The 25,257-nt window shown below is 39.8% G+C and overlaps 1 protein-coding gene across 1 annotated transcript in view; it reads left to right on the forward strand.

The window, feature by feature from the left end:
• The window catches only part of CLSTN2 (calsyntenin 2), a 570,678-nt gene that overhangs the window by 204,682 nt on the left and 340,739 nt on the right, over positions 1–25,257 (forward strand). The window contains exon 2 of the mRNA XM_019747346.2: positions 6,836–6,958. Within this exon, the coding sequence (XP_019602905.2) occupies positions 6,836–6,958 (123 nt within the window). The remainder of the gene's footprint in view (positions 1–6,835; positions 6,959–25,257) is intronic.

Consider the following 25,257-nt stretch of genomic DNA (forward strand, 5'->3'; position numbering starts at 1 on the left):
AGCAGAAATATCACACTGGTCTTTTCTCTGTGTGGGTGCAAAGATAGGCATTTTCCAGGGCTGCAACATCATGGAAAATAGACAAGGCAGAGTCAAGAAGCAGTCCTAAGGGGGCATGATACATCAGAGCTCAGCCTTGAGAAGAGTTGTGCAGCAAACAGGGACATTATCTTGTGAAGAATTGATTAAAAGTCAGTTCTTCTGAAATTACATCCCAATGGAGCAAAGCATGAGCTCACAGCCCTCAGTCTGTTGGAACAGAAACGTAAAACATTTATCAGAGGAGGGAACCCATTAAATAAGAAATAACAGCCAAGTCACAAGGATCAACACCTATTGCTTCTTTCTGGAAAGGAGATGGTTCTCTGGAGTCCCATGAAGCCAGGGTTTGGATGTGGCTCCTGGATGATTCTTTATCTGCCAATAGCCCTGGATGAGGTAGATGCTATCTATCATTCAACTTCTCGGCCTCTCAAATTTTGTACTCCAGCCAAACCTAACTCTTCCCTATATCTCCCATGGTGTACCAGTTGCTTTTACCATCGGGCCTTTGCCTATGCACATTCCTCTGCCTGGGACTGTCCCCATCCTTTATCCCTGCTTAACTCCTATTGCTCGTGACAGAATCTACTTTCTCCAGGAAGTAATTCTGGATTACCATGGCTGAGTTAGTGCTTCTTCCCTTTTTCCTCTTCTTACCTCCCTGTTAGCATACTGTTATCACGGCTCCCTCTCTTGTCCCCGAGTCCCTTGAAGATAAGGACTTTGTTCTTGCCCCATATTTATTGAGGTGTAATTTACACTAATAAAATTCACCCTTTTAAAATGTACAGACTGATACATTTTGACAAAGGCAGAAATGTAACCACCACCACAAGCGAGATACAGAACCGTTCCGTCGTCCCGGAAAGTTGCCTTGTGCCCCTTTGCAAGCAAACCCCACCCCACCCCCAGACCCTACAACAACTGAACCGTTATCTGTCTTTATACTTTGGCATTTTTTAGAATGTCATGTGAATGTCATCAAACAGGATGTAGTCTTTTGTGTCTGACTTCTTTCACTTCATTTCACCAGCGAAGTGCTTTGGATATTTACCCACTTTGTTGTATGGATCAGTAGTTGATTTCTTTTTATTGCTGAGTTGGTATCCATTACAGGAACATACTGCAATTTGTTTATCCATTCACTAGTTGATGGCCATTTTAATTTCCAGTTTGGCACTATTTCCAATAAAGATTCTACAAACAATATATATGAGTCTTTCTGTGTAATTTGTGTTTTCAGTTCTCTTGGGTTCTGGGGTAGGTCCTATGAATGGAATTGCTGAGTCATTTTATAAGAAATTGCTCAACTCTTTTCCAAAGTGATTACTAAACTGTTTTGCAAAGTGACTTATTTTACATTCTTACCAAAAATATGTGAGAATTTCAATTGCTTCAAATCTTCATCAGAACTTGGTATTGTCAGTCTTACTTTAACCATTTTAGGGTTGGTGTGGTGATATCCCATTGTGGCTTTAATTTATATATCCTTGATAACTATTAATGTTGAGCATCTTTTCATGTTCATATTTGCTGTTCGGGTCTGTTCAAATTTTTGCCCCTCCCCCTTATTTTTTACAGATTATTTGTCTTACTGAGTTGCAAGAGTTCTTTATATATTTTGGATACAAATCCTTTATGAGATATCTTTTGCAAGTATTTACTCCCAGTCTGTAGTTTTTGAAAAAATATTTCTTAAGTATGTTTTTCAAAAAATAGAAGTTTATAATTTTTATAGTTTGATGTATTGATTTTATCTGTTATGGTTCATGCTTATTTTGTCCCTTCTAATAAATCTTTGCCTAACTCCAAAACACTAAGTTGTTTTTTTTTCTATGCTTTCTTTTAAAAGTTTTATAATTTGAACTCCCACATTTAGGACCATGATTCATTTAGAAATAATTTTTTGTGTATGGTGTACAATAGGCTTGAAAAAAGAATTTTTTTTTATGTGGATTTTTCCAGCAGCATTTAATAAATGACCATCCTCCCCCTCCATTGAATTATCTTGGAAACTGTCAGAAATTGATTGTGTGTGTGTGTGTGTGTGTGTGTGTGTATGTGTGTGTGTGTCTGCATTCTTTATTCTTTTTATTCATCTGTAGGTCTATCCTCATGTTAATACCACATGCGCTTGATGGGTAGCTTTACAATATGTCTCAACATCAGATAGTGTAAGTCCTCCAACTTTGCCCTTTTTTTCCAAAATTGCTTTGGCTATATCAAGTCTTTTTCATTTTCATAAAAATTTTAGAATTAGTTTATCCGTTTAAAAAACTATACAATTATTTTGATTTGGATTGCATTGACTATAGATCAATTAGGGGAAATTTTACATCTTAACTATGTTGAGTCTACCAAATCATGAACACTACATTAAGAGTTTTCCAGGTCTTCTTTAAATTCTCCCAGCCATGTCTTAGAGTTTTCAGTGTACAGATCTTATATGTATTTTGTGAAAGTTATTTCTAAGTGTTTCATGTTTTTTGATGCTATCAATTAGTATTTTTAATTTAAATATTCAATTATTTACTGCTAGTGTAGAAATATAATTGATTTTTTTTTATATATTGACTTTGTATGCTATGATTTTCCTAAATTCACTTATTAGTTCTAGTAGCATCTTAGGAGATTCCATACAATTTTCTTCATTGATGATCATGTTCTCTGCAAATAAAAACAATTTTAATTCCCATCGGATTTTTTTTTCTTACCTTATTGCATAGGTTAGAATGTTTAGTACAATGTGAATAGTACAGTATAAGGTAAGAGTGGCCATCCTTGTATTCTTCCTGCTCTTGGGAGGAAAACATTCACCCTTTAACCATTAAGCATGGCATTAGCTACAGGTTTTTATACAAGTTCTTTATCACATTGAGGAAGTTCCCTTCTATTCCTCATTTGCTGATAGTTTTAATTCTGAATGGATGTTGAATTTTGTCAAATTTTTTTTTCAGGGACATTTCTCCCCATTTCATCCCCAACGCTTAAACCATTTTTGCATATTTGAGGCACTTCATAGACATTTGTTGCATGAATGAAACTGGGCTAAATACCTCTGAGAGTGCAAGGACAAACTTCAACCACTCAAAAGCATGAGATGGCCTAGGAAGACTTACGTGAATTTGAATGCCTATTATTGTCAGGGTATTAGATTTGCCTAAATGGTTTCATGCAGTTTTACAGCATTCCTATGAAGTAATTATTTCCATTTTAAAAATAGAGAATAAGCAATAGTTGAAATGATTACAAAGCTATAATATGGTTGGGATGTGGGAAAGAAGTCCTGTGGTTTATGCATCAATAGGAATAAAAGGAATCATGAAATTCAAAAAACAAAAAAATATATATGCAAATGAAGTTGGTTTCAAATATGATGCAAGTTAAAATGGCCTGTCATTTGGTCATTTGATGGAGTGAAAGAATCAGGAATCCAATTGATCTGGATACAAGAATGTTGTCCTTGGAATGACTGTTAGAAGGAAAAGTATGAAGGAAAAGTACTGCTTACACAATACTTCTCTCAGCCATCAATGATAACCTTGTAGTCAAAATAGTGTAACTTTAAGTTATTGATTTTGCATTCCTGAGGATTTGATCTATAGAGAAAGTGAAAAAGATTTCATTTTGGTTACAAATCAAAATGTAAATGTTTATCAACCTTGACAAAGCAAAAGTTGAGATAGATTTGAAGGAAGTTAGAAAGTAGGAGAGAAATGAGAAAATTTTAGAGATGTTAACATTCTTATTTTCCAAAAATGGAACATTTAAACCTCTCTGAGCCTTAGTTCATACCTGCAAAATGAGATACAAAGTCTTATCTATTCAAGTTGTGAGGATTAATGAATGTATGTCAGATGTTTAATATGTGATAGGTACTCAACTAACTGCAGTGTTATGGAGAGGAGAAAAGAGAGGTATGCCTGTGGCTAGAAAGAAATAAACCCATTCCACTAGAAGGGAGAACCCCAGCTTCAAGGCCCATAAACCACCTCCCCTGCAGGCACTGTCACTGCCCAGAGAGCAGGGTGGTGAGTCTGAGTAAGAAAACATCAGAGGTTGTGTGTCCAGCCCATCTGAATGACATGCCGACCCTGTGAGTGGTATCATCTTCCCCATTTTACACTTGAGGGGGTTAAAAGTCTTGAGTAACCAACTGATTTGCACAGGACCAGCCCTGAAATGGCTAAGCCATGGCTGAAACCCAGCGACTGTGGCTCTGGATTCCATTGTCTGCCCCTGAGCCAAGTGGCACAATGAATCTGAAACACTGGGTGAGCTTTTGGCATATCCTCTGTACACATTTCTAATGAATAGGCCCCTAGGTTTAATTAAAGGGAAAAAAAAGATTAATTGTTTCTCCCAACAGCTGCAAATTATTTACATTGCTTTTGTGTTGATGGCTAATAAAAGAGCAAAGGAGTGTGGGGACAGCCCAGGGTGGCTGTAATTATTCTGGGATCCATAATGAAGCACTGGATTGAATACCAACATGTAAGCATGGATGAGTCTGCTGCCCCTTTTAGACCTGCTGTAGGCAGAGCTGCTCTCTGCCCTGGAAATGAGGTAATAATCAGAAATAGGCCTCAGGGGCCAAGACTGGAGAATAGAGAGGCATATGTCCCTGCCCCACTTAACTACCTCTTAGTTCATGATCGCGATAGGATGGGTGAGAAGGAGCAAAATGGTAGTCCAAGTTGGGCCTACCCCCATCCTGAAACAGCTCTTTACTGACCCTTTGAGGTATGGTGGGGTGGGAAGGGGCCAGGAGACACTGAAATGAGGGTGTTCTCAAATCTATGAGTTCTTGCTTTGCCATGGCTATTGAAAAATGAATAATATGTATATATATTAAAATGGGTATTATATATTAGAATGTGTATTACATATATATTATAATATGAATGAATGTGTGTGTGTGTGTGTGTGTGTGTGTGTGCGCGCGTGTGCATGTTTTTTGGATATCATGGAGGATGAAAGTGTTTTTTGGTTTTTCCCATTATTAACCCTGTGGTCATCTTGGGAGAGTCCCACCTGCGGAACTAGTTTCTTCATCGTTTCCTAATGATCACATCTACCTCTCAGGTTGCCATAGGGAGCATTACATTACATGTGACAACACTTAAATTGTGAATCAGGGTGTGGTGAATGTTGGCATCAAGACACCTTTGATTACTCTAGGGCTCCCTCTCATCTCTTTTGTTTCTAAAGCACCTACTCTGCATCCAGACTTCTATGAGAGTATGTGGGGGAAATAAAAGGCCAAACCAAGGCACTCACAGTGGAGTAAACCGATTAACATTTTAGAAAGAGCACTCTTCACGGTAGTGTGGAGGATGGTTAAAGTGGGACAGGACTTCTTACTGGAAGACCAGTCACTGCCACTATTCATATGGGAGACAGCTGGCCAGATCCAAGTCTAGGAGGTGGAATTGGCAGAAACGGGATGTTCACCAGATACAATTCCACACAATAATAGTAAACCAACCATGACACAAGCTTTATTTTAATTCTCTATCCTTCACGAGTACCTGCTGCTATAAATATCTTGTACTTATTTGCTAGGACTGCCTTAAAGTACCACAAACTGGATAGCTTAGAAGAACAGACATTTAGTGTCTCACAGTTCTAGAGGCCAGAAGTCTTAAATTGTCAGCAGGAACATGCTTGCTCTGAAAGCCTCTTTCCTACCATGTTTTCCCGAAAATAAGCCCGGTCCTATATTAAGGTTTGCTCCAAAAGATGCATTATGGCTTATGTTCAGGGTATGTCATCCTGAAAAAATCATGCTAGGGCTTATTTTCCGGTTCGGTCTTATTTTCAGGGACCCACGGTAGCTTCTGGTCAATCCTTGGCTTGTGACTGCACAACTCCAGTCTCCCCATGGCATTCTCCTTGTGTGAGTGTCTGTCTCTGTGTCCAAATTTCCCATTTTTATAAGGACACCAGTCACATTAGATTATTAGGGTCCACCCATAATGGTCTTGTTTAACTTGATTACCTCTATAAAGATCCTATGTCAAAATAAAGTCATATTTCAAGGTACTGGAGGTTAAGACTCAACTGACATATTTGGGACACACAATTCAACCAGTAATGTATATTTGATATGTATTTTAAGTGTGTGAATTGTTCATTAGATAATATATCACTCATCTGGTCAAATTATTGAAGAGCAACTTGAATTGCTAGATAATTTAGACCATTTAGATAACACAGTCTTTACATGACCAGGAAGTATTCACATGCTTGTTGTATCTTTATAGCTCTGTTGGTACTCACACATACATGTATGTATATAAAATGTAGTAACAGTCCCTAATGGTGGATCCAATTAAGTAGAGGTCCGACATCTCAGCACACATTCACAATTTGCTGGTTTGTTGATTGGTGATGGGCTTTAAAACATCTGTAGGTCGTAGCTTTTGAGAATGGAAACTTTCAATCAGTTTTTGATGACATCTGTACTGGGCATAGATATCTATGACGACATCTATAATGGGATTTTGGTAAGGTGAAAGGTCCATGATCTTAGAGCCAGAAACTGTTTGAGTCTCCGTGCTGCCTTTATTTCTGTGTGCCTGGTGAGTGGTTGAACCTCTCTCTGCACTTCCCTGAAGCTTCCTTGGGTGTAAAATGGGGCTAACGTGCTCCACATCCCTCATGGGGTCTCATCGGATGAGAGCTTATGATTGGGTCAATATACAATATTGATAAAATTATTATGGATTCGTTATTCAAATGATGATCTTAAAAGTCAATCTTTTGTTTTGTTTTTTCCATTGTTTTCTAGTTAACAAGCACAAGCCATGGATCGAGACTTCATATCATGGGGTCATTACTGAGAATAATGACACCGTCATCCTGGACCCACCGCTGGTAGCCTTGGATAAAGATGCACCGGTTCCTTTTGCAGGTAAGATGACGGCTGAGCATGGGTGGGCTTGGCTTCGTCTGGAGACAGGTTGGGAAACAGCTCACACAGCCCAGGCTCGGATTTCATAGCCATTATCACTCTGCTGTGTGTCTCTTAGATCGGCCTGTGATTTGAAAGCCGTATGCCTTTTTTGATTTCTGGTGTGGATTCTGTATCTCCTTATAGTTTCTCTCTTTGGCGTCACCTCCTGTGAAAGATGCTTATTTTTCATTCTTCTGAGAGATGGTATATCGCTGACGTGGTCTCTGGAGTTTGAAAAGTTGGGCTAGGACGTTCTGCAGGGGAATTTTCTCTCTAGAAAGATGACCCACAGACAGGAGCAAATGGGCCCGTTGCCCACATATCATGGACAGGTGAAAACTTGCAGCTTGGGAGATTGGCAAGAGAAAAGGAAAAGTAAAAAGACAAGGAAATATTTGCTAAGGGTAGGACAGAGCTGTGCCCTTGAGCTTCAAAGTGGGCGTGCTTTAGGAGATGGGCTCCACAGGCGGTGCCATGTTGCCCTGTGCAGCTCGTGGCCAGCCGTGGCCAGAGAGCCTTTTCGTGGCTTTCCAGACTACGAGTACTTCCTCCTCTAACCTCCTACATGGGCCAGGTCCCAGGAGGACTGTGAGAAGAATATGGCTATGTCTCGTGTTTCCATAGATTTGGGCAAAGACGAGGGGATGAATGATGGCAGAGGGTGGAGAGATTGAACAAAGAATTTCTGAAGATGCCTGCATCATGAGTAATATTGTTAACATTTTATAACTGTCAGGAGAAAGACAGCAAATTTAATGAAGGTTTTCAAGATTTCTAGAAGATTGCTTTATGATAGATGGGTGCCAGACTGAGGTTTTCACCATGATGAAGTCTATTGTTTCTGACAGTCTGTCTGCTACATTATGAGCTACTTGGGCAGGAAAAAAAAAAAAAAAAAAGATTGACTCTTTTGCACTTCAAACAGAAAGGCTTTGGGAAGGTCCTTTTTTCATTGCAGAACATTGTAAAGTAAGGAACAAGGGGGTGGGTTAAATGGGGCAAATTCAGCGTTATATGAAGATAAACCCATAAGCATTCTTGCCAAGCATGGGGGAAGATGCACTTGACTGTCAGAAGAAGGCTTTATATTGATTTTATGTAGAATGTACCACGAAGGGGATCTGACTGTGATTTGATTTCCATGGCGTTTAGAGTTGGGGCACCTTCCAGCCATCCTCAGAGGTCCCAGCTCAACCGGATTCCACTTGGAAGTATAATTCCCATGCTGTCTTTAACACAAAAGATGAGGTGTCTTCCCCCAAAGCTTTGCCAGCCTGGGAATATTTCATTTCAACTCAGCTCTTTCTTGGACATAACTAAATGGTACTGGGGTTAATCAGTAATTCTTAATCCCTGGAAATGAGATTTTTTAAACACATACTAGCAAACATGTTTGGTTTGTGGAAATGTTTGGTTTGGCATATACTGTGTGCTTAGAAAAACAGAGACAACATTTAGAAACTGGGAGATTTAGCATAAAAAACAGGATTCTGGTATATCTTGATGCATCAGATCAGAAATACAAAGCTGAGCTGTGCCTTCGTTCCTCACACTGTGCCATGTGGCCCAGCTTCCCTCAGCCTCTTCTCTCAAAGCCTATATATGTGCAGAGGTCCTTCCACCAAGGAGTTCTTCTCATTCACCTTTCATTCGAGTGTGTGACCCCTCTTTAAAACAGCAGAGACCAGTACCTATCTGGCACCCTACATAATCTTTACAACCTTATTGACTATATTCCCCGCACTGTATTTGACATCCTCGTGACTATATTGTGACTGCCAGCTTGTACTTTCTAATCCCTTCACCTTGTCCCCCATCCCCACTCCCCTCCCACCTAGTAACCATCAGTCTTTTCTCTATATCTCTGAGTCTATTTCTGTTTTGTTTGCTCGTTTATTCTGTTCTTTAGATTCCACATGTAAGTGAGATCATATGGTACTTGTCTTTCTCAGTCTGACTTATTTCACTTAACATAAATCCTCTAGGTCCATCCATGTTGTTGCAAATAGTAAGATTTCTCTCTTCTTTATGGCTGTGTAATACTCTATTGTATAAATGTACCACAGTTTCTTTATCCAATTGTCTAATGATGGTCATTTCAGTTGTTTCCACATCTTGGCTATTGTGACTAGTGCTGCAAGAAACATAGGGGTGCATATATTTTTTCGAATTAGTGTTTTGGATTTCTTTGGGTGAATACCCAAGAGTAGAATTGCTGGGTCATATGGTAACTCTATTTTTAATTTTTTGAAGAACTTCCATACTGTTTCCATGTGGCTGCACCAATCTGCAATCCCACCAACAGTGCACAAGGGTTCCCTTTTCTCCACATCCTCGCCAGCACTTGTTTGTTGATTTATTGATAATAGCCATTCTGACCAGAGTGAAGTGGTGTCTCATTGTGGTTTTTATTTGCATTTCTCTGATGATTAGTTGAGCATCTTTCCATATGTCTGTTAGCCATCTGCATGTCCTCTTTAGAGAAATGTCTCTTCATGCCTCTGTCCATTTTTTAATTGGGTTGTTTTTTTGGTGTTGAGTTGTATGAGTTTTTTAAATAAATTTTGGATATTAACCCCTTATCAGATGTATCATTGGCAAATATCTTCTCCCATTCAGTAGGGCTTATCCGGGGGATCACTTCATAGACTGTGTAGGTGTCTGACCACCACGCTGTACCCCTGAAGCTGAAGTAGAATAATATTGAATGTCAACTATAATTTATATACATATATAGTCACGGGATGTAAAGTACAGCATAGGGAATGTAGTCAATGGTAGTGTACCAGCTATGTCAGATGTCAAATGGGTAGTAGATTGGGGGGAGTTATCACTTTGTGAGGGGTGTAAATGTCTAACTATCATGTCGTTTGGTACACCTGAAACTAGTAAAAACTTTCTAAAAGATAGGAGCTAAAATGGGTGAGATGACTGTCATTAAAATAGAAAAAAAGTATATAATGGAACAAATACATGTAATAATAAAAAGAACAAAATAGAGATTTTGCAAAGAAAAAAAAAATAGCAGAGAAAACCAATGACTTATTAAGCAGAAAGTAAATGGATGCCTTTAGTGTAGTGAGGCTCACACTTTCAAAGATGAGGGATGTGTCTGATTATTCATTATGTCTGCCCTCAGTGTAGCCCCGTTTCATCCATTTGTGAACTAGGAAACTGAAATTCTGGAATGAGCTTTTCTGTAGTCAAGATAAGCTCCCTAATGTGGACCAAAATGGGGGCGGGGGACCCATTTCAAGCAAATTTGATGTTTGAAAGTTTGGAGTCATAAAAGATTATTTATCTTCTTCGGTTGTTGGCCTGAACGGCAATTAATGATTTCACCTGAAGATGCACCAAAAGATTTCCTTAAATCAGAAATCTATCAAATGCTTTTAAACTTGCATTTGTATTCAACCATTGGATGTGCCCATGGCACATCTTGAAATGAAGGTTTACTTCTAAGCCAAGCCCTGAGTAGTTATTTCCATCTGAAGACAATTTCTATTCTCCTCCTGATATCTGCAGCTGCATTTAAAAAAATCTAGCTTAATACATCAAAATATAATCTTCCAAGCTCTTGAGAGCCAAAAAATAAAGATGCTTTTTAGAATGGTCAAAACTATTTTTCTCAGTGTTATTTATGATCAGCTCTCCGACAGGACACAGGCACCAGCCATCCATCCATGCTGCAAGCATTTATTTTAAAACATTTATCTTAAAAAGAAAATACAGATTTATTTCAGATCCCTATCATTCTCATAAAATTGAAAAATTCATATCTGCCAGTTCCATCACTTCTTGAAGTCAATGGCAGCTTTTAGTTCCCCTATCAACTGCTCTTGTGCCAGTTTTTCCACCTCTTTCCCAGCAGTCTTTATTTCCAATTTAGCCTGTGAGGTGAGCCGTAAGCTTTTTGGGAGATGGTTTCATCCATATCACTTTTACTCTGTCTTATTTCTCTTGTGATCATCCCCCCTTTAAAAAAATTGTTTTAAGAAAAATGTCCTATGGAAAATGTCATTCATTTACATAAAAATCATGACTTCATTTTACATATAAATGCAAAATTCAAGGATATAAATAGTTTTTATTGTATATCTTTGTCAATAATATTGTATATTATTGTCCTGGTTATGACAATAATAACTTATTTATTGTAGGACATGTGAAAAATCTAGTGAAACACCACAAAAGTATGAAAAAATATGTTTTCTTACCCCCAGAGCCTCTGTTAACAATTTAGTATATTTCCTTCTGCTCATTTTTCCACTCTTTATTTTTCTTTTTTTGTGTGCAAAAATAGTGATTACACTTCATATTAAATACTGTTACTTATTTTCCCCACTAATCTAATAAAAATACACCATTTTATTAAATACTGTATGTTGTTCTGCAACTGATTAAATGGCTAGATGATTTCCTACTCAATGAATATTCTATAGTTTGCAATTCTCTTACTTTTTCCAGCTTTTATTGAGATGTAATTGACATATAATATTGTGTAAGTTTAAGATATACAATGTGTTACTTTGATATACTTACATATTATGAAATGATGATAGGCATAGCCTTAGCTAATACCTCTGTCACCTCACATAATTACCATTTTTGTATGTATGTGTAGTGAGAACATTTAAGACCTACTCTCTTAGCGACTTTCAAGTCTGTAACTCAGTATTGCTAACTATAATCACCACGCTATACATTAGGTTCCCCACACTTATTCATCTTCTAACTGAAAGTGTCTACCTTTTGGCCAACATCTCCCTATTTCCCCTGCCTATCCCAGGCCCTGGCAGCCACTGTTTTATTCTCTGGTTCTATGAGTTTGGCTTTTCAAAGCTGATTGCACTTACAAGTGAATCCACATATAAGTGATATCATATATGTGATATGAAGTCATTCCACATATAGATCCTACATATAAGTGATATTAGTAGTTTTCTTTCTCTGGTTTGTTTCACTGAGCATAATAGCCTCAAGGTCCATCCACATTGTAGCAAATTGTAGTATTTTCTTCTTTCTCATGGCTGAATAATATTCCAGTATATGAGTAATATATATATATATATATATATATATATATATATATATATATATATATATATATATATATATATATATATATATATATATATATATATATGTATGTATGACCTCTTCTTTATCCATTCAACTGTTGGCAGGCGCTTAGGTTGTTTCCGTATCTTGGCTATGGTGAATTATGCTGCAGTGAACATAGGAGTGTAGACATCTCTTTGAGATCCTGATTTTATTTCCTTTGGTTGTAAACCCCAGAGTGGAATTGCTGGGTCATATGGTAGTTCTATTTTTAACTTTTTTGGGAACCTCCATACTGTTTTCTATAGTGGCTGTGCCAGTTTATTTTCCCATTAATGGTACGCAAGGGCTCCCTTTTCTCCACATCCTTGCCAATACTTATCTCTTCTCTTTTTGATGATAGCCATTCTAACAGGTATGAGGTGATAAGCAATTTGTCTATTTTAATTTTGTTTTGTTTTGTTATAACACATCTACACGTCTGATTGTGTTATTTGGATGGATTTCTAGAATCAGAATTAATAGGATGAACATTTTAAAGTTCCTAAAACATGTTAAATTGCTTTCCAGAGAAGCTGTATGAGTTTGCAGTCACATTCATACCACATGAATCTCTCATTCCCTGGCCCCTGTGTGGCTCATTCTAATGGTGTGATTTAGTGACAATATGGTGGAATCACTCATTACAGTAGCCTCACTATCTTCCTCTGTAAAATAATATAAGCTTTCCAGGGTTGCTGTTTGGATTAAATTTAAAGAATGTCTATGATGCATGTTGCAGTGATTCAATATAGAGGAAACGTTTAATAAATTTGAGTTTTCTTTCCAGAAACTTTTCTCTGCCTGTTTCACACAGGAGATACCTAAGTCACAGACAGGCAAAGCCACTTGCACAGGACCCCGGTGCAGGCCAGCGAGGGGCTGGGACTTCTCACCACTTGCTCTGAGTTCCTTTTTCCTACGGTAACTGGTAACTGCCTTTTGATACCTGCCCCACCCGGTTGGAAGCGATGCCAGCGCTCAGGCGTTGAAACTTTCAGATCTCAGTCAGGTCCCTTAGACCTGACTCAAGTCTCAACCCAGTGGTTGAGCCCAGTGGACATGACCTTCTAAGAGACTCTGATACAGAAAAATCCTTGAGTAATCATGAAAATTCTGTCCACGGCATGGCAAAAAAATGAAGATGAAAGCAAGCTGGGCATACTGTGAACTTATTAATTTCTACATGAGCCCCACTGAGGCCTGTTAGGAAACTGTGGAGACATTTAAATTTGAAGGGAATTAGATTGCCTTTCAGAGATAATAGAACTCCTCATTTGTCTACATTGGGAGAGTCTGGACTTGTCTTTTGTAAGGACAGTTGCAGAGACTGATCAGGCATAATTGGCTGGCTTCTCAGGCTGGGTGACTCTCTGAAGGCTGCCCAGAAAATTCCCTGGGATGTGATTTAACCTGGTTTGATTAGCCGGTGCCTGCGGAAGTCGCTCTTTCATCCATGGTTAATTCCATTCGTCCTCCTGTTCTGCTTGGCTTCTGCCCATTTATCTGCCTCCTTATCTTGGGACCTGCCCAGGGCCCTTGTTCGAACTTGGGGCTCCACAGCTGCCTGATGACAATGACCATCCCGAGGGCTTGAGTCCCCGCAGTGTCTTGTGGCAAGAAAGGAATGCCGGTTGCGAACAGACCACAGGCTTTGACCAGATGCACATGGTTTTGCATTTAGGTTCTGTCATTTACTGGTCGTGCGATTTCAGATAAGTTAACTGAACTCCTCTGAGTATCAGTTTCCTCATCTTTCAAATGGGGGTAAACACAGTACTTACCCCAGGGTTAATATGGTGATTAAATAAGATATTAAAGTTCCTAGAGTAGTCTCTTTCCGTCAGTAGATGTCCAGTATATCATAGGTCAGATCATCTTAGCAATGGTCATGAGACTAATCGTAATCTTATCATCAAGAAGCCACGAGTGTTTTATTCATTTTTACATTGATTACAATGATGTGGTTATAATGGTGTTAGGGAAAGGAGAAAAGTGACTTTGGAGTTTGTTCTAAAGGCGTGATGCAGGCACCCTCTAGCTCCATCAAGTTACGTTGCCTAGGCTGTTTGGTTCCGTGGCAGTGTGGGGGCAGTATAGCAGAAAGCAGTTTGTGAATTCTGCAGAATTCTCTAAGTATTGGTTGGGAATAAATTTGTTTATATTCTACTTGTAATTTATCCCTGTGGAGTAATCTACTAGTTGAGAGATACACTTTTAGATTACTGTAAACCGTGTCACTTTTTATTGTAAACACACACACGCATCATGCCCCTATATACACATAAACACACATACACACACAGACACACATATGTGTGCCAGGTGCTTCCCACACAAAATTCCATCCAAGCCTCACACCAACCCTGTGGAACAGGTAGGTCCGCTATTGTGATTCTGTTTTGTAAATGAGGACTTGGAGATTGAGAGAAATTGAGTAACTGTTCAAGGTTACCTGGCTGAGGATGGATCCACCCTGTCGCTCAATTCCAGACCTTCCGACTCCAAGTCCTGCCTTCTTACTCCTTTGCCAGTTGTCCGGTGTGTGAGACATATCCCCTTGGCTGTAGAAGATTTACATGGTACCCAGACATAGAGCTAAGGAACGGTGAATCCCATGCTAAGTTCCCTTTTAAGTTCTTTTTCCATCTCTCTGATTATGTCAAAGAGAAAGGTGTAGTTTGGGAGGGTTAAGATGTCTCAAACACTTGCTTTTTGACGAAGAAGAGCAAGCTCTATCGCATAGCATTGCATAGGCAACAGCATCTAGCTAGAATTTTAATAACAATCCAGTGTATTTTATTTAGGTTACTTTCTATCTGAGGCAAGTGTTGCTGGCTTTTCAGTTGCTTGCTTTTTAAATAAATTCAAGTGTCTTTAAAACTCCAATTTAAAGAAAAATGTAAGTATTTAAGTGTTTAGGTCATCTATGGCAGTGGCAAAAATGATAGGAGAGGTCTGTGACTAAGTACCATGTGGGTCACCATGGAATAACCACATCTGGACCCCACTCTCCAGTCCAGCCACCTCAGGACCACGGGCACTGCACTCAGCCATCTTCGATCTGTCCTGCCCCGTGGCTCTCTGAGCTCCGGTCCTGGCAGCAGACAAACCACATAGACCAGCCTCGTAGTAGATGCGTCTTTGATTCCATGTTGGTTTGTGTTGGGGGTCATTCCTGAGGGCTGGAGGCAGCATGCTCCTAGCGTCCCACCTTGCTTTTTGAGCATTCACTTGGCCTCAGCCAGAGGTCAATTCACAGCATTCCCTGTGGAGAACCAGGTTCAGAGCTCTCCAGAATCCACAATCTGGGCTACTGTCTTGGACCTCACAGAGTTGGACTCAAAAATAAACAGGAAGCAGAAAGATGTGAAAATTACTAAAAAGCATAAGGAATAAAACAAAAGTAACCCACCTTGCATAAGACCCTGTCATACTTGTTTTTCTGTTCACATATAGATGCATAATTCTTATTAATTTGAATCATAGTATATATGATATGGTTCACAGTCTTTGTGTTTTTACTTTTCACAGACATTTTCCAAGCTGACCAGAACATATTCAAAAATATTACTTAAGTGGAGGCACAGTCATACATCATATAGCTGTATCATTCCAGTTTACTTAACCATTCCAGCAGTTTTGTATATTTAGGTTGTTTATAATATTTTTCCATTTTTAGAAATAACACTGCCATGGGCAACTTTGTGTGAAATATCTTTCTCATACAAACATAGGAGTCAGTATTTTATGTTTATGGTTAGGTCATAGATAGTGAATAAAAAAGCCATGTGTTCTATTTTCAGTGACAGATTAGCTTATGTTGTCAAATGTTTTTGCTGATAGGATCTTTGATTGCCCAATTTTTGAGCAGAGGGTGGGGTTCCGATCAGACAGGGGAGTGAGAACTGGACGCGACTCCCACACCTGTCTGCACCGGTGGCGGAGCCCCCCGTGTCATCTCCACAGGCTTCAGACCTTCTCCTCACTATCGTGACTATGATCTAAGGGTTTCCAGCTGTAGGCAAGATGTGGTTTGACAACTCATCAATGCTATACTGAAGTTGCTTTAAAGCTGAAAAATTTGAGCGGGGAGGGCACAGCACCAGTAAATAAGCCAGAAGACCTGATCAAGTTGATGGCTGTGACCTGTGGGGAGGGTGACAATGAAAGGGGCCATTTGCAGTCCCCAGCATCAGCCAGGCTTTTGGGACCACACCTATGGTCCTGATTCTCTTGGTGCTGGCGGGGTCTGCCAGGCAGATTGGGAGAAAGAAAGACCTGAGGTAGCCATAACTCTGGAATTATAGTATTAATTTGATTCTGTTCCTTGGTTGGTTTCCGCCAACTTGGCAGCTGCCAGCCCTGACAATGATTGATATGGGGTTAGGGCTGTATTTGGGATCTTTCCTTGGTTATCCCTCCGCAGGCACTGCATTCACTCCAATTTCCCCCTTTCACACTGTTTACGCCTCAGTCTATCTGTTGATGGCCAGGCAGCTCAGGAAGCAGATTCAGCTCCATTGGGGTGGACAGGGGTCATTCACATACCCCCCCACCCTGGGCTCCGGGAGCCTATGGTACAAAGCCCTTGCTTTGCTGAGAGAACAAAGCATTTCTCCTGCCACAGAGATGGCAGGTGGCCCCTTGCAGAGTAGAGCTTCTCTACTGGAGGGAGAATAGGGGGCTGTCTAGGTTTGGGGTCTTTGCCCTGAATTTTTTCTCTTGGCTATTAAATCCTTCCACATCTTTCTTCTTATTAACTATCTTCTTTCCTTGTCCACTCAGAAAGTTAGCTACCTTTTATCGAGCACTTAGTACATACCAGGTATTTTGTGCAGACTGTCATTTCAGTTTTACAATAATCCTCTGAAATAGGCATTATCATTACCCTCTTTTACAGAGGGAGAGACTGAGGCTAACCCAGATTACAGTAGACGCCCCCCTTCCCTATAGGGGAGCTGTTCCAAAATCCCCCAGTGGATGCCTGAAACCACAGATAGTACCAAACTCTATATACTATACTAAGTTTTTCCTATACATACATACTTATGATAAAGTTTAATTTATATATTACATATTAACAACAACTAATAACCAAATAGAGAAATTATAACAATTTAGTGTAATAAAAGGTATGTAAGTGGCTTTGGGGTCATTACTAAGCACGGTAAGTGTGACTTGAACGCAAGCACTGCAATACCACGACAGTGGATCTGATAACCGAGATGGCTACCGAGTGACTAACAGGCAGGCGTGTACCTAGCGTGGAGACGCTCAACAAAGGGATGATTCACGCCCAGGCAGGATGGCGCTGGATGGTGTGAGATTTCATCCTGCCGTTCAGAAAGGCATGCAATTTAAAACCTATAAATTGTTATTTCTGGAATTTTTCATTTAATATTTTCAGACCCTGTTTGACCACAAGGAACTACAACCCCAGAAAGTGAAACCAGAGAGAAGGGGGGACTACTGCATGTAATTTCTTCCAAACACAGGAGTGATGGTGAATTTGTAATTCCAACCAGATTTTTCAGCTACTGATGTGCAACAACCACCCAAAACTTAGGAACATCAAAAAACAGCCAGTAATTCTTTCTCACGAGTCTACCTGTTGATGGGCAGCTCTGCTAATCTGAGCCAGGCTCCGCTGGTCACAGCTGGGCACGTTCGAGTGTCTGTGGGCAGCTGGTGGGTAGGCTGCAGGCTGGCTGGCCTGGAGTAGCTTTGGCTGGGATGACACTGTGCTCCCCCATGGATTCTTCCAGCAGGCTAGCATAGGCATGTCAGCAGGCTAGCCGGAGGACGTCCCTGTGGTGATTCCAGAGAAGCATAAAGAGCACGGAAACGTGCAAGCACTTTTGTAAGCAGCTCCTTGGCACAAGTTTGTTACTGACCCACTGGCTAAGCAAATCATATGGCTATGCGCAGGGTCAAAGTAGGAGTGGAATACCAAGGGTGACACCTTAGGGTCATCAGTGCTGTCCCTCTATCATAGCCTGCCCTTAGGCCACAATGATTTATATTCTTTCTCATGCTTACTCTACCCTAGGATGCCCAAAAGTTGGATCCAGTCATGGCATTCGGTTTGAAGCCCAAGATTTTGTGATCCTTATCAGGTCTGGATGTACCGTGTTTCCCCGAAAATAAGACCTAGCCTCTTAGTATATTATATTATACCCAGTATTATTATATTATATTATATTATATTATATTATACCCAGTATTATTATATTATATTATATTATACCCAGTATTATTATATTATATTATATTATATTATATTATATTATATTATATTATACCCAGTATTATTATATTATATTATATTATATTATATTATATTATATTATATTATACCCAGTATTATTATATTATATTATACCCAGTATTAATACTATATTATATATATATATTATATTATATTATACTTATTATATTATACCCGGTCTTATATTAAAATGAAACCAGGTCTTACATTAATTTTTGCTCCAAAAGATGCATTAGAGCTGATGGTCTGACTAGGTCTTATTTTCGGGGAAACACCATGGCTTCTCTTGATCCAGAGGCATGTGCTAGAAAGCTAAGTTACCTTCCCCACACACCCTCCAGGGAAAGGAAAAGCTCAATAATGTCCCATTCAATGAGGGGAAGAATGGGAGACAATAGGAGTCACCGGTCTGGCTCACAGTGATCCTGATATCTTGCTAGTAAAATGTTGCCAGGCCCCCTCATTGTGAGGGTGAGTTGTTCCCCAGGAGTGGCTTCCCTGTCCGCTGTTCTCTACTGCTCCCTGTGAACCACTGCTCCTTTGCCATCAGTTGGTTCTGCTCCATCCCACAGCTGGTGACTCAGCAGGCATGAGCCTAGTGCTGCTGAGGTCGGGGCCTGGCCTCAGTCCATGGGGACACTTTTAGCTTCATTCATCTCCACCTCGGTGTCCCTGGCTGTGCAGTCTCTGAGAAAAGACAATGGGGTAACACCGAGAACCACAAAGTTAGGGCTCCAGACACAATACATCAAGAAAATCAAAAATCAAAAAAGCCAAACTAAACTACAGCTTTGTTTCTGTTGGAGAAACAACAGAAGGCAGAGGCACCCATCAGTCTCCAAGCTTGAAGACATCACAGGACATCAGGAACTCCAAGTCGATGGTTTTATTGACCACTGCGATGCAAGCATGTTTGTGGTACTTTTCCACTCACTGCCCTTGGTGGCCAGATTCCAGACCACATGACCCAGCTCCCCTGTCCAACTGTGATTGGGCCTGAGGTGGGCACCCGACTTAAGGTAGACAGTGAACAGACTAGTTACAGCCTGTGACTTGCTTCCTGGATATAAAAGAACTCATCAGCCAATTGGCTTCCTGTTTGAATGCAGAGGGGACATGTTGGAGGCTGGAGGTTGAGGATGAGGCTTCTGTGACATGTGCAAATTGAAGTTATGCTTGGTCAGAAGACTGAGGGGTGGCAGCTGGTCCGAGAGAGAAGCAGATGTGCCCTGAGGGAATAGAGTAAGTGGGTCCTGATAGGAACTGTGGCCTCGTCCCTGAGTTGTCCTGGTGATCTTGGATTTGCATGAACTCATCCTCATTGCTGCCCTTGTATATCCACATTCTCTCCTGAGATGGCTGAGTATGTCACTATCCTTTAGAAACCAAAGAAGCCAAGTGAAAACCACCTGTAAATATGGTTTTCTGGATCAAGGTCATGGGGCATCATTTGAGCTACAGGAGAAAAAAAAAGAGCCCCAGAAAGTTCAGATAAGGGAACAGCACAGAGAAGAATAAACTGGGAATTTGAAAGCATCAAGGAAATCCTCTTAGATAGTAGTAACTGGTAATTATCACAGTGAAATCAATGGTGATTGAAAATCAACTCCAATTGTCAATAATTGGACTGTTTAATAGCCAAGCTTAGACAAATTAGTACTGATACAAACTCCTTCTCCAGAAGCCATTTTTGCAGCTTACGACAGTGTCCATACTGAATAGACCTGGAATCGGACCTCATTGAAAATATTAATTATGAACATGAATTTGTAAGGTCAATAGTTTTACTTTAATAGGAATTTGGGGCCTATGAATGCAAGTCCTAAATATCTTAGACATGTTTGAGATTCCAAATGAAAGAACAGGAGTACAAGTAAGCATTTATAGTTTATTCTGCTTGGCACTATGTCTAGCGTGAGATCACTGAATACCTTGGCATGAGTTCAGAACTCAATTTTATCATCTTGTAGCTTTCTGTAATCACAGATGAGGCATCAAAGGCCAGCTGTCCCCCATGAACCTTGACAGTCTATATAAACTAATTACTTTTTATGAGCCCTCCTTTCAGAGGTTTGGAGAGAGGGCCTATTAAGCCAAGTTCAGTATGATCTACAAACTTTAAAAATTATTATTTATCTAAGTTCCAGCTGAGTGTCATGCTAAATGACATCCCTTGAAATGGTTGGCTGGCATGATCATGGACTTCATTAAAATAAAATACTTTGTAGGTTTTTTAGTGGAAAGGTGAATCCCAGTGTGGCCCGAGTTCTTTCTGCATATTAATAATACTAATAGTGAGTTCCAGTCAAGATGGCACAGTAGGTAAATCCTGTGTTCGTCTCCTCTCACGAGCACATCCAAATTACAACTAAACTGCAGAACAACCATCATTAAGAATCACCTGAAGTCTAACTGAACAGAAGTCCTATAACTAAGGACATACAAAAGAAGCCACATTAAGGCTGGTATGAGGGGTGGAGACATGGAAGGGCTGGTTCTACACCCACATGTGACCTTGAAAAATTGGAAGGGATATCTCAGCTGTGGAGGTCCCCCCTGAGGAGCGAGGGGTCCAAACCCCACATGTGGCTCCCCGGCCTGGGGTTCCAGTGCTGGGAAGAGAAGTCCCCACAACTTCAGACTGGGGAAACCAGCGAAGATTGTGGCTGAGTGAGACCGAAGCTGCAGGAGTCCCAGGTACTCCTCTTAAAGGGCCCACACACAGACCTACTGACTGATGTATTCACTTGCTCTGATTTCTTGCACTGGGGCAGCAACTTGAAAGGCACCAGGGACATACAAGGAGGAACTGCATTGTCTGGCTTCAGGACAAGGGCTGTAGGGGCAACTTTCTCCCAGGGAGAAGGGCTGGCAGAAGCCATTGTTACTTTGCTGAGCCCTCCCTCACTCTCAGCATGCAAATACAGGTGGGCACCATATCTGAGTCTCCCCCAATCTGGCTAATCTCATTCATCTCACCCTGGTGATTCCCTGAGCCCTGCCCCATCTGACTGATAGGCCCATCCAAGCCTCTTCCAATGGCTTTTCCATATAAATGGCCTATCTTGGCGCATGCTGCAAACTTTCCTAAAATTTCTCAAAGGTTCACAAACCCCAAATAAGTAGTATCTGGCTTTTGTGTGTCCCATATCTCTTGCTGAGCAGCCCCAAACCTGGCATTGGCAGCAGCCAGCCTTGGTTTGAGGCTTGGCCTCTCCCAAGCACCTCCAAGCCCAGCACAGATGGCAGCCATATACCAATCACTTTGTAGCTCATACCAAATGGCCAGTCAGGGCACAGGCAGTGGCTGACCTTGGCCTGCAACAAAGCCCTTCCCAAGTGGCCACAGAATGAACACACCCAACAGCCAGCTTCAGACCACACCAGAGCATCACCCAACCACCCCCACAAACAACACCCAAAGGACAGACCAGGCAGGCACCAGAGCCCTGCTAAAGCAAATCCTGTTCCGTAGTGTCAGCCTCTTCATAACAACTCCTCCACTGTAGTCACAGCCAGTCCTCATAACCAAATAACCTGTGGGTCAATCCCTCTCATTTACATGCAAACAGCAACCAAGGCTCAACTACAATAGGAGGACATAAATAACCCAAACTAGAGACAAACCTGGAACAAGCACCCAGCTCAGGTGACCAGGGAGACTGCACCACTGGGCCTCACAGGACACCTACTACCTAAGTCCACTTTTCTAAGACTGGGAGACATAACAACTCTATCTAACACATAGAAACAAACACAGGGAGGCAGCCAAAATGGGGAGACAAAGAAACATGTCCCAAATGAAAGAACAGAACAAAGCTGCAGAAAGAGAACTAAACAAAATGGAGACAAGCAATCTACCAGATGCAGAGTTCAAAACACTGGTTAAAAGGATGCTCAGTGATCTCACTGAGAGCTTCAAAAAAGAAATAAGAAATGTAAAAAATGGAGATAGGAAACATGAAAAATAACCAGTCAGAAATGAAGCATCCAATAACTGAAATAAAGAATACATTAGATGGAATCAACAGTAAATTAGATGAAGCAGAGAACCAAATTAGCAATTTGGAAGATAGGGTAACAGAAAACACCCAATCAAAAAGAAAAAAGAATCCAAAAAAATGAGGACAGTTTAAGGAGCCTCTGGGACAATATCAAGCATACCAGCATTCGTATCATAGGGGTACCAGAAGGAAAGGAGAGAGAACAAGGAATTGAAAACTTATTTGAAGAAATCACGACAGAAAACTTTCCTAACCTGGTAAAGGAAATAGACATACAAGCCTAGGAAATGCAGAGTCCCAAACAAGATGAACCCAAAGAGGTCCACACCAAGACATATTATAATAAAAATGCCAGAGGTTGAAGACAGAGAGAACCTTAAAAACAACAAGAGAAAAGCAGTTAGTTACCTACAAGGGAGCTCAGCTGACTTCTCAACAAACTACAGGCCAGAAAGTATCGGCAAGAAATATTCAAAGTGAAAATAAGCAAAGACACAACCAAGATTACCCAGCAAAGCTATCATATAGAATCGAAGGGCAGATAAAGAGCTTCCCAGACAAGTAAAAGCTAAAGGAGTTCATCATCACCAAATCAGTACTACAAGAAATTATAAGGATTTCTTTATGAAGAAGAAGAAGAAAAAAAATCAAAAATGTAAGTAATCAAATGGCAATAATTGTAGTACATATTTGTCAACAGTTACCATATTTTGCCATTTATAATGCTCACTTTTTTGCCCACATTCATGAGGGAAAACTAAGGATGTGCATTATACATGGGTAGTATTAATTCCATATCTATATAAATGTTTTTAATTATTTTGAGTTAAAAGTGTAACTCTAGAAATTAATAATGATAGCCATATGCAAAATAATACCTTGGAATATGATAATCGGTTTTGTTGAACTTATGACGAAGAGTTCTTGGCCTTCTATGATGTGTAAATATCGTAAGTTTGTTACCAGTACATGAAATTTCTTGTACTTTGTATCTGTTCTTGTGTTTTGTAACTGTTTTTTACATAAAATTTCTTGTACCATGTGTTAAAAAATAAATGCTAAAATTCCTTTATAATAAAAAAAACAAGTATCTAAATGTAAACAAATAAAAGTTTGAATTAAAAAATTAAAATGAAAAAATTTTCCCTGAAAGTTTGGGCCAAAAATGTGGGTGCACATTATACATGGAAAAATACGGTACTTGAAATGTAAATGGATTGAATGCTTCAATCAAGATATAAGGTGGCTGAATGGATAAGAAAACAAAACGCTTACATATACTGCCTACAGGAGACTCACTTCAGATTGAAAGACAAACAGACTGAAAGTAAAGGGATGAAAAATGATATTTCATGAAAATGGGAATGAAAAAAATAAAGCTGGGGTAGCAATATTTATACCAGACAAAATAGACTTTAAAACAAAGTCTATACAAGAGACAAAGAAGTACCCAGTAATCCTACTTCTGCGTATTTATCCAAAGAAACCCAAAACGGGACTTCAGGGGAACATGTGCATCCATATGTTCATTGCAGCATTGTTTACAATAGCCATGATATGGAGGCAGCCTGGGTGTTTGTTGATGGATGAATGGATAAAGAGCTGGTACATATACACAATGGAATATTGCTTGGCCATGGAAGGGAATGGGTTCTTGCCATCTGTAGCAGCATGGATGGACCTGGAGGGTACTGATTTGAGTGGAGTATGTCAGAGAAAGACAGATGCAGTGTGATTTCACTTATATGTGGAATCTAAAGAACAATACAAACAAAACAGAAACACACTTGTGGATACAAGAACATTTTGATGGTTGCCAGATGGGAGAGGGGTTGAAGGAGTGGGTGAAAAGGGGAGAAGGGATTAAGAAATACAAATTGGTTGTTACAAAGTAGTCATGGGGATGTAGGGTATAAAATCAGGAATATAATAAATAATATTGTAATAAATATGTATGTTGTCAGATGGGTACTAGATTTATTGAGGTGATAGATGGGAGGGGGGTTGGCTGATAGTATGAAAAATGTGAAGGGATTAAGGAGTACAAACTGGTAGTTACATTTCACTTATATATGGAATCTAAAGAATAAAGTTAACAAATAAAATCGAAACAAACTTATAGATATGGAAAACATTTTGATGGTTGCTAGATGGGAGGGGGGGTTGGGGTGTTGGTGGAGAAAGGGGAAGGGATTAAGAAACACAAATTGGTTATTACAAAGTAGTTATGGGGATGGGGGTATAGCATAAGGAATATAGTCAATAATATTGTAATAACTATATATAGTGTCAGATGGGGGCTAGATGGGAAGTGATTCAGGTGAGGGTGAAAAAGGTGAAGGGATTAAGAATTACAAATTATTAGTTACAAAATAATCATCGGGATGTAAAGTAAAGCATAGGGAATATAGTCAGTGATATGGTAATAAGCATAGATAGTGCCAGGTGGGTACTAGACTAGTCAGGGGAATCAATTCTTAAATTCTATAAATGTTTAACCACTATGCTGTACACCTTAAATTAATATAAAATAATATTGAATGTCAACTGTATTTGAAAATTTAAAAAGGGAGGGAAAAGGTCAAGGTGAATACGAGGTCCAAATTTCCAGGGATAAAAAGTAAGTCATGGGGATGTAACGTACAGCACAGGGAATGTAGTCAATACTATTATGATAGCATAGCAAGGTGTCAGATGGTTGCTGGACTTATCATGGTGATCACTTCTTTAGGTATATAAATGTTGAATAACTATGGTGTACCCCTGAACCTAATATAATATTGTATGTTAGCTATATTTTTAATAAAAATCTTAGAAAAAAGAAAGTAGGTCAGACATTATTGGGCTGAGGGAGAGGGAAATGGGGAGTTATTGTTTAATGG

This window comes from Rhinolophus sinicus, linkage group LG10 (assembly GCF_036562045.2).
Source record: "Rhinolophus sinicus isolate RSC01 linkage group LG10, ASM3656204v1, whole genome shotgun sequence".
In the NCBI taxonomy this organism is placed as follows: Eukaryota; Metazoa; Chordata; class Mammalia; order Chiroptera; family Rhinolophidae; genus Rhinolophus; species Rhinolophus sinicus.